Raw genomic sequence first — 10383 nt, forward strand, 5'->3', positions numbered from 1 at the left:
AAAAAGATATGACATCATGTATAAATACGTTCAATCTTCGTGTCCAGATCTTTATACTCGCTTCTCTTATATCTACAGTAAAAGTATACAGAATACGCGTCGACCTTGTTATCAGTAGCAGTCTCCTTTCGAACGATACACTTTGGCTTTTTGTAGACGATTACTTTACGATTGTGCATTTCGTATTCGGTCGTTGAGTGTAATACATCGAGTTCTAATAATAATTCTAATTGCGATTACTTTATCTGTGAGTAATACTATAATTCAAATTTCACTGACAGCTTATTATACTCCTATCATAATAATAAATCTGTTGCCGTATGTGCGAAAAAATAATGAACACGTTTTTTTAACTACTTGCCGTTTCCGTGTTTCTCAAGTTTTCCACATTGATTCGAATTATACGTTTTACTATTCAATCAAGGAAAGGAAAGCGGGACGATAGTAAGGAAAGTGCATTACACGAAAAAAAGGAAAGAACATTCGCGTTAGCAACTTTCAATCAATCCACCTTTCCCATTTACAACTTGTTCGTGTATATTGCAGTGGACTATAGAATACCAACAATTGACGCCTTCGTGCACCGTATTTCTTGAAACAACAGGTGATCAGTGCATAAAGACGATTTCTCTTACATCTTTGTATTTATTTTTCGGTCGATATCATAAAGATAAGAGATAAAACAGCGAAAGTAGTCGAGAATTTTTGTATTGCAAAATTTACATTTATAGATTTTATAAATTTCTTAAGAAATGAGGATCGCCGTGATTGGTGCCGGAGCCGCTGGTCTAGCTGCTCTAAAACATTGTTCTTCCGGTGCACATGACATTCAAGTAGTATGTTACGAAAAAACGGATAAAATAGGTGGTACGTGGGTATATAGGAAAGAAATTGGTTTAGACCGATACGGTCTACCGATACATACTAGTATGTACGAAAATTTAAGGCAAGTCAACTGGAGAGAGAATAAATAAAATGCATCATACCTACGTACGCACAATTTGATTTATATTTGATTATTTGTATAAAACAGGACAAATCTTCCGAAAGAAGTGATGGGATACCCTGATTATCCTGTTCCGGAAAATCCAGAGAGCTATTTGACGCGCACGCAAATGCTCGAGTTTTTAAATTCGTATTGCGATCATTACAATCTTCGTCAATATATTCGGGTACTGCATAATTCTTAAGGATAAATTGAATTATTTATTATTGAACAACATAATTTTTGAACATGCACTTTATAGTTCCTGCATAATGTTGAATTAGTGGAACCGTCGTCGACAGGGGACCGGAAGTGGACCGTCAAGGTGAAAGACCTAGAAAAGAATGTTGCCTTGACTGAATCATTTGATGCGATTATGGTATGTAATGGTCATTACTTCGAGCCTAGTATGCCAAATGTGAAAGGTCATACGAGTTTCCAAGGGCTGCAGTTGCACAGTCACGACTACAGAGTACCGGATATATTTACTGACAAAAGTGTAGTAGTTATCGGCGCTGGGCCTTCCGGTATGTCACGTGTTATTCGTCATCGCCTCTCTCTCTATTTCATTTTATTTGTTTATAATGTATGTTAAATATTTTTTTTTTAATAAACAGGAATGGATTTGGCTTTGGACATATCGAGAAAAGCAAAGCGTGTATTTTTAAGTCATCACTTGACGGACCCCATTGGCACCGTATTTCCGGAAAATGTAATACAGGTGATTAGTCAAAGACAAATAAAAACTGGATATGGAGAGAGAAAAATTTCGCAATTTGTTAAAAATGTCACTTGTTAATTCATTAGAAACCAGATGTTAAAGAACTGACCGAACATAACGTTCTCTTTGCGGATGGCACTAATGAACCTATAGATGCGGTTTTTTATTGCACAGGTAATTTTTATCCGCAATGTACCGTAATATACGTTTATTAATTATTTTTCTCTGTAACCTAAGGGTATAAATATAGCTTCCCCTTTTTGAGCGAAAAATGCGGAGTGCGGGTAGATTCCAATATGGTAACACCATTATGGAAGCATCTAATATCGATTGAAAATCCCTCTCTCGCCTTGGTCGGTCTTCCCTTTTATGTCTGCGCTTTCAGCATGTTCGATCTGCAGGTCTGACACGAATAATAACATTGTTATGAAACTTTTTTTTAATCACATGAACTATTTTAGTATAAATTATTATTTATCGATTTAGGTGCGGTTCGTCCTACAATACTGGTTTGGTAAGAGAGATTTCCCTTCGAAAGAAGATATGCTAAGAGAGGAGACGGAAGAATTGAAGAAACGCGAAAAAGAGGGTTTACGTAAAAAGCATTTTCATCTCATGGGATATAAACAGCACATTTATTACGATGATCTTGCGAACACTGCAGGAATTACACCGCTACCACCGGTTCTTTCGAAACTGCACGACGAGAGCAGTATGCGCTTTCTGGATGATCTGGTTCACTATCGAGAAAGGAGATATAGAATCATCGACGACTATAATTTCATTCAACTTTGAAACCGTGTATTGTCCTTATAATATAAAATAATGAACACTGACTGACTGGTCGATTGGCTTTATACAATTAATATAAATAACACGGTGTGCTTTATTTTTTAATTCCAACACTAACAGTGAACAAATTGTATAATAAACATAATAGTAAATTGAAAAAAACTTTGTACTGAGATCAATCGTTTGCATATACATACACTAATTTCCTATGAAAGTCCTATGTAAATATATTTTATACTTAAACATCGCGCTGTGGTGTGTTATTTGATCGAACCGAAAGGGGGCATCTGATATATGTGATGTGAACATGTGTGGTTAAATGCCTTGCGATAGTTTGCGATGCCTTACGTTTGCCGACTTGTGGACTTGCGGTTGCGTGCGTGCGGTGCGGCAGAGTGCAGGGCGCAGTGTACAGTGTTGTGTGTTGTGTGTGATGTAGTTGTCTGACGGGCGCGAGTACGTTTCATTCTATTATCATTCCGAAATGATAAGCGTTTCTGCGGTCCCGAAGTGATTCAGTGTCGAAATATTTCAGCCTGTTTTCTTACGGCTAACTCACGATGGTTGAATCAATCGGGAAGCGTATCGAGGAAAGTCAACGTAAGTATGTGGATTCTCGCGGTTAAAAGTCGTCTATGGAACATACATACGTATGTAGATTTTTCTATCTCATTCGCTATCATTACTATCCTCCTTATCGTTAACAAGTTTCGTCCAGTTCCGAAACCGAACGTGCCTGTTCGTACATAAGAAACGGCGGTGATGAAGGATTAAAAAAAACAACGGAGACCATCGTCTGATCTTTCATCTCCGCAAATAGGTTTATTTATGTCGAGAACAGACGACGTTACTTTTCTAGATAGAAAGTTGCATTCAATGATGCGCGATATGTGGGCTACGCGTAAGCTCTCTCGGGTGAATGCATCGTAAGAATGTATTTACGTTCGCCGTGTGTCGTGTTCCCTTTCCTGCTTTATGTAATTTTACTACGGACACCTGTCCGTCAGGATCTCGAGTATCGGAAGTACGGCAAACAGTTTCCGAAACCGAGCTACACGTTACTGTCAACGGTCTCATTTTACTTTATCTGTCAGATGTTCGGTATAACAAAAAATAAAAAACCTTTTACAGTTGTCGGGGACTGTCCATTTGATCCAACACTAACAGTGAACAAATTGTATAATAAACATAATAGTAAATTGAAAAAAACTTTGTACTGAGATCAATCGTTTGCATATACATACACTAATTTCCTATGAAAGTCCTATGTAAATATATTTTATACTTAAACATCGCGCTGTGGTGTGTTATTTGATCGAACCGAAAGGGGGCATCTGATATATGTGATGTGAACATGTGTGGTTAAATGCCTTGCGATAGTTTGCGATGCCTTACGTTTGCCGACTTGTGGACTTGCGGTTGCGTGCGTGCGGTGCGGCAGAGTGCAGGGCGCAGTGTACAGTGTTGTGTGTTGTGTGTGATGTAGTTGTCTGACGGGCGCGAGTACGTTTCATTCTATTATCATTCCGAAATGATAAGCGTTTCTGCGGTCCCGAAGTGATTCAGTGTCGAAATATTTCAGCCTGTTTTCTTACGGCTAACTCACGATGGTTGAATCAATCGGGAAGCGTATCGAGGAAAGTCAACGTAAGTATGTGGATTCTCGCGGTTAAAAGTCGTCTATGGAACATACATACGTATGTAGATTTTTCTATCTCATTCGCTATCATTACTATCCTCCTTATCGTTAACAAGTTTCGTCCAGTTCCGAAACCGAACGTGCCTGTTCGTACATAAGAAACGGCGGTGATGAAGGATTAAAAAAAACAACGGAGACCATCGTCTGATCTTTCATCTCCGCAAATAGGTTTATTTATGTCGAGAACAGACGACGTTACTTTTCTAGATAGAAAGTTGCATTCAATGATGCGCGATATGTGGGCTACGCGTAAGCTCTCTCGGGTGAATGCATCGTAAGAATGTATTTACGTTCGCCGTGTGTCGTGTTCCCTTTCCTGCTTTATGTAATTTTACTACGGACACCTGTCCGTCAGGATCTCGAGTATCGGAAGTACGGCAAACAGTTTCCGAAACCGAGCTACACGTTACTGTCAACGGTCTCATTTTACTTTATCTGTCAGATGTTCGGTATAACAAAAAATAAAAAACCTTTTACAGTTGTCGGGGACTGTCCATTTGGATAACGCGATTATAGTAGCTCGCACGAGTCGCACGTAACCATCTAATCCGAGTTATGGAACATAGCGTGACGTGTGTCACAATTCGTCAAATATAATCAGCAATTCTTATACGATATGTTATTACAGATAATATTTCATATTTCACATGTCCCACAAATAGTTGTTGCACATGCGTGCATTTGTTTCACAGTTTATTAGAGTATATATTTATTGTTAATCGCCATATACGGAATGTTATGCAAAATCAATTGAATGTTTAAATAAAGTTTGATATGTGTCTGACTTAATTTTTTATTAATAGGGTATTAAGGTGGTGCTAGAGGAATTGTAAAATGGCTACAAAAACAGAAGATACATCCATTGATAATACCAATGATGGTATAAAAATTATTACTCTTTGTTATACTTCATCTTATCGACGTATACTGTAATAATTTATATAAATGTAGGAGAAAGCATGGATAAAGAAGTTTTAGCAATTAGTGGAAAGGATGAAACTGGTCATCGCGTACCACCTACATATTTATACAATTCAGGTTCTGAACAAAATACAGGAATCAATCAAGATCAAAGTAACAGGAATCGTACTCAAGCTTCAGAAGATCAGTTGGGACCTTTACCATCAAATTGGGAGAAGGCTTATACAGAGACTGGAGAAGTTTATTTTATAGAGTACATATTTGTATTATTAATAAATATATTATTACGAAGTCATTATAGGAAAATAATCTATTAATATATGTATAATTATATAATTAATGCATAAATATTTATTGATGATTATTTCAGTCACAATACAGGCACTTCTCATTGGTTAGATCCACGTTTATCTAAGTTCCAAAAAAGATCTCTTGAAGAATGTCTGGATGACGAATTACCTTATGGTTGGGAGAAAATAGACGATACCCTTTATGGTACATATTTTATTGATCATGTGAATCGTAGAACTCAATATGAAAATCCAGTGTTGCAAGCTAAACGAGCTCAGCAAAGTTTAGGAGAAAGAAAGAGCCCTAATTTCACCAGAAACCCTGATAAATTAAAAGGGCATAGGATAAGAACTACTTTAATAAAGAGCTCACGAGGATTGGGATTTACTATTGTTGGCGGAGATGATTCTGTAGAAGAATTTCTGCAAATCAAAAGTGTGGTTCCAAATGGACCAGCATGGTTGGATGGAAAATTGCAAACTGGTAATGTACACTTATAAAACTTGTTTCTACAAGATGATCTATCTTCACATTTGAAAATTTGATTGTAGGAGATGTCTTGGTATATGTGAATGACACATGTGTCTTAGGTTTTACACATAATGAAATGGTAAATGTTTTCAAATCAATCGGCAGTGGAGAAACTGTGACATTGGAAGTGTGTCGCGGTTATCCTTTACCATTTGACCCGAATGATCCAAACACAGAAGTTGTTACTACTATTGCAGTCAATGCACCAGGTGATGATCATATTAGATAGTAAGATTTTTGTAATAGAACAGTTAGGTCTAATTTCTTCAGATATTTCAACAGAAGATCCCAGAATGTACATGGATATGGACCCGACTTTGCAAAACAATGAACGCTTCAACTTTTTGGATTCTACATTTTTACCAGTACACAACCTCCAAAATGGTGAAAATCTTGCCACGACATCGGTTAATTCAATGCCAGATCTATGCATTTCGGATAAGATTAATACGATCAAAAGACCTAGTAGTACAGATATTTTGTTATCCGAGAGCAGTGATTTAAATGACTGCAAAGACTCTTCAATGTCTTCCAAACCGGAATTTCTTAGCATCGCGATTGTAAAGGGTACTATGGGATTTGGATTTACTATAGCTGATTCTGCTCATGGTCAAAAAGTGAAAAAGATCTTAGATCGGCTACGTTGCAAGAATTTAATGGAGGGTGATATTTTGGTCAATATAAATGATATCAATGTGAGGAACATGTGTCATTCCGAAGTAGTACAAGTTTTAAAAGATTGCCCTCGTAATGAAGAAGCACTGATACACGTGCAAAGAGCAGTGCCCAAACCAAATGAAAAGAAGGAGAAAAATTCTCAGGACTTTTTTAGAAGTAAAACGCCGACGGCTGATATTTATAGCACTCAAACAAAGACTGTTGTGCCGAGTCGACCGAAAACTCCGCTTATCGATACTAGGAATCGGCCAAAGTCCCCTCCCGGTGCGATTAGATCAAATTGGAACGAACAAAGTGAGACCGAATTAAATCCACTCGATAATCGATACAAATATTCAGAATACCCACATGGTATGTATTACAACGATCCGTATAAGGCGAACATTGCAAACTTGTCTGAGAACTTTATGACGATGACAAATTTAGACGACGATCCTATAAGGAGTAGTGCAAAAAGAGATTGGGTTACAAATGATAAATTAAATATAAATAACGATACGTACTCTATCGATATACCTCACCATGACAACATGTTAAAGCAAAATGGATGTTTACATTCAGATTACTATAAAGATTTATATGCATCTCAATCTCATTCTCAATACAGTGAACAAGATTATAATGTGTATTCTATTGGTCAAGAACAAAATGTTGATACTGGTGAAATATGGGATAAACGAAAAGAAACCACTAGTTTCGAACATGAGCAACCACATTCCAGTTCGATAACGAGGTAAATATTTCGAATGAGATCTATGCTTCAATGTATTCTAGGATACAGATACCATTGTTCATATTTCAGGTATCCGCAATACAGCAACGAGTTAATATGCCCAATAGTGCCTGATATAGAATGGATAGAAACGTTGGTAACTTTAGTAAGACAAGACACAGGATTTGGATTTAGAATAGTTGGTGGTACCGAAGAAGGATCTCAAGTGAGTTGGAAAGTTGATCATATTTTTGATTAAGGAAAATAAAAAATATTGATGATATCATTGTCAGCAGGTTTCTGTTGGACATATAGTACCTGGTGGTGCCGCAGACTTGGACAATAGATTAAATACAGGTGATCTAATTATGTCCGTCGATGGTGAAAGTGTGATGAATTCGTCACACCATCACGTTGTCCAATTGATGATAGCTGCTGCCCAAAATGGTAGAGTCACTCTAGGAATTCGTCGTCGTATTAACGTTCAAGAACATCTTCCAGAAAATCTTCACACACCATATACTAGACAAATGAATCTCCAGTATCCTTACGATGTGACAGTCACTAGGATGGAAAATGAAGGTTTTGGTTTCGTTATCATTTCATCAGTTAATAAAGCTGGTTCCACGATAGGTAGAATAATCGAAGGATCGCCGGCGGAAAGATGCGGCCGACTGAATGTTGGGGATCATATCCTTGCCGTTAATCATGTAGATATTACAAACGTTTGTCACAAAGATATTGTGAATTTAATTAAGGATTCTGGTTATTCCGTTACTTTGACTATTGGTTATCCGCTCGATGATTGCTGTAGCAATACATCTCTATCTCAAAAGGTACATGCATTGTGATTTTTATATGATCTGCGCTTTGGACATGATAAATGTTATTTGACGTGACTACAAATATTGATAAATTACTTTAGGATGAACCAGCATGTGATGGAGATGGAGGACAATATCATGCTGTTGAATTAACTCGTGGAACTAGAGGATTTGGATTCAGTATTCGTGGTGGACGTGAGTTTCAAAATATGCCATTATTTGTATTGCAAATTGCTGAAAATGGACCAGCATCTATTGATAATCGATTAAGGGTATGTATAATTACGACTATGGGGGATTGACAATTCATTACGTAATTAACGCTCCTTAAAATAACTTTTAGGTTGGCGACCAAATAATTGAAATAAACGGAATTAATACTAAAAATATGACTCATACAGAAGCTATTGAAATCATACGAAACGGTGGACCATCTGTTCGACTTTTAGTCCGACGCGGTTGTCAAATGCCTTCAGTGGTAGGTGCTCCTCCACAACTTTACGATATGAATATATGAAATTAACCATCCTAAATAACAAAATATTAATACTGAAAGCATTAACAGTATTTAATTTTGCAAGCGATGATACTAATGCTAACGTCATCCCTGTATAACTTCTTTTGATATGTAATTTTATACGAAGCTTCAGAGTTAAAAATTAAGTATCATAATATGAAAAAAAACACTTAAAGACAATACGAAAAAGAAAAGAATGATTGCAGGAAGTTGTTTTATTGCAGTGAGAGTTAGATTATACTGTATTACAGTACTATTATATGACATTTGGTACAGCGATATCTGGTGCAAGCAGAAAACAGTGTGTTATATTGTATATTTTATGGAGTTGGTTATACATATATGTAGGTATGTAATAACAGATATATACTTTTTATAGCTACATATATATATGTCAAAATCAATTTCTACGACATCCGTACATCGTGCCGCTTTAATAATCGATAATATTATTTACGTGAATTGCTTAAATTACTATACCTATTGCAGTTCATTAATATAAATACGAATATTGAGGACATGGTTGTTGACTCATACGTAAATGATATATATTAATATTAATATTAACTACATATTAATTGTAACGTTTTGATAATTAATGTAGAGAAGATTTTATATAGCTTTAAGTTAAAGGGAGGAACGCCTGAATGATCTTTTTTTGCAGCTACGAATTTAATTTGTGGAAAAGTCCGATTTATAGGGATGATATTTGCTCATTCTAACAAAATTGGACTGGTGCTAACTCCGGTTTTCAAATGTAACTGGTATTTAAATTATCTAATTTCTGAAAAAGAAAATTAATTCATCCTAACACGTGTGATAGTTTGAGAGTATTGTGCCTTGCGTGTGTTCCATACTTAATAACGAAAAATTACTAAAGAGAAGCTTAAGCTTCTGAATCAATTATAAATTTTATATTCAACTTCGTTGTAGAGTAATCTCACAATCGACCAAATAGATATTCAACCGATTGTTGAGGGCACACCACGCAGGCATTTATTGAAATTACACGAGTTGGGTGTGCACCCTAAAAGACGTCGGAAAATACGATTTTTCATTTTACTCAACTGCTGTTCATCAAAAAACAGATACTTATAAGTAAACTGTAGATTTTATGCATTTAAAGAAAAAATTGAATATATAGAAAATAAAAGAATGCATATAATGTGTAAAAATTTGTAGAACATCAAAAGACCAATACTACACATAATTGTTTCGCGATCTGAATCAAGATTTAATTTCTTAACATTGACACTACGTAAATTTTATTACACAAAAATCCGCAGTCTACTTATAGCTAATAAGCATTTAATATAAAATGCAATGACTACTTTAGTCGCAATAAGCAAGTTCTTTACAAAATCAAGTGCAAACCATCACGGAAGAGAATCTCCAACTTTTTTGTATCGCTTAATGATTTTATATTTTTCATAAAATTGAAGTGTACTTTTGTACTAAAACTTGTTGTATAAGCGTAAATTAACGTAAATTAATGGAGTGCAATCTATTTGCGGTAGCAAATAGTATTTGATACCCGTAACATCTATTTTAATATTAACATAGGAACAGGATTTTACATACGATCAATTCTCGATTGAAAAACAGACTGCAGACTGAGCAATTTACATAAATATTTGCATATTCCCTCTGAAATAAATATACGTTATTTTAGAGAAAATACTACATACATACCCACGTATGTGTATGTATGT

General features: G+C 35.8%; 2 protein-coding genes across 13 annotated transcripts; both read left to right on the forward strand.

The window, feature by feature from the left end:
- Nucleotides 1-25: 25 nt before the first annotated feature.
- On the forward strand, nt 26-2578 carry LOC108629545 (flavin-containing monooxygenase FMO GS-OX5). 6 transcript variants are annotated; one of them, XM_018032292.2, is made up of 8 exons: nt 26-604; nt 732-946; nt 1034-1172; nt 1248-1512; nt 1603-1706; nt 1793-1880; nt 1944-2107; nt 2193-2578. In XM_018032292.2, the coding sequence occupies exons 2-8, from the start codon at nt 753-755 to the stop codon at nt 2499-2501; spliced, it is 1263 nt and encodes a 420-aa protein (XP_017887781.1). In that variant the 5' UTR covers nt 26-604; nt 732-752; the 3' UTR covers nt 2502-2578. The 6 variants fall into 6 exon arrangements, with proteins under 6 accessions (XP_017887781.1, XP_026673193.1, XP_026673194.1 ...); XM_026817392.1 differs by having other exon boundaries at nt 26-247; nt 381-946; XM_026817393.1 differs by having other exon boundaries at nt 26-247; nt 425-946.
- Nucleotides 2579-2832: 254 nt separating this feature from the next.
- On the forward strand, nt 2833-10365 carry LOC108629553 (membrane-associated guanylate kinase, WW and PDZ domain-containing protein 1). Of its 7 annotated transcripts, XM_018032304.2 has the most exons (11): nt 3880-4145; nt 5001-5077; nt 5149-5371; nt 5489-5892; nt 5961-6149; nt 6211-7351; nt 7421-7556; nt 7624-8166; nt 8256-8426; nt 8498-8632; nt 8896-10365. In XM_018032304.2, the coding sequence occupies exons 2-11, from the start codon at nt 5032-5034 to the stop codon at nt 8896-8898; spliced, it is 2991 nt and encodes a 996-aa protein (XP_017887793.1). In that variant the 5' UTR covers nt 3880-4145; nt 5001-5031; the 3' UTR covers nt 8899-10365. The 7 variants fall into 7 exon arrangements, with proteins under 7 accessions (XP_026673188.1, XP_017887793.1, XP_017887790.1 ...); XM_026817387.1 differs by lacking the exon at nt 3880-4145 and adding an exon at nt 2833-3098 and having other exon boundaries at nt 8498-10365; XM_018032301.2 differs by having other exon boundaries at nt 8498-10365.
- Nucleotides 10366-10383: the final 18 nt, after the last annotated feature.

Source organism: Ceratina calcarata, unplaced genomic scaffold (assembly GCF_001652005.2).
Source record: "Ceratina calcarata isolate Rehan_Ccalc_2016 unplaced genomic scaffold, ASM165200v1 scaffold574, whole genome shotgun sequence".
In the NCBI taxonomy this organism is placed as follows: Eukaryota; Metazoa; Arthropoda; class Insecta; order Hymenoptera; family Apidae; genus Ceratina; species Ceratina calcarata.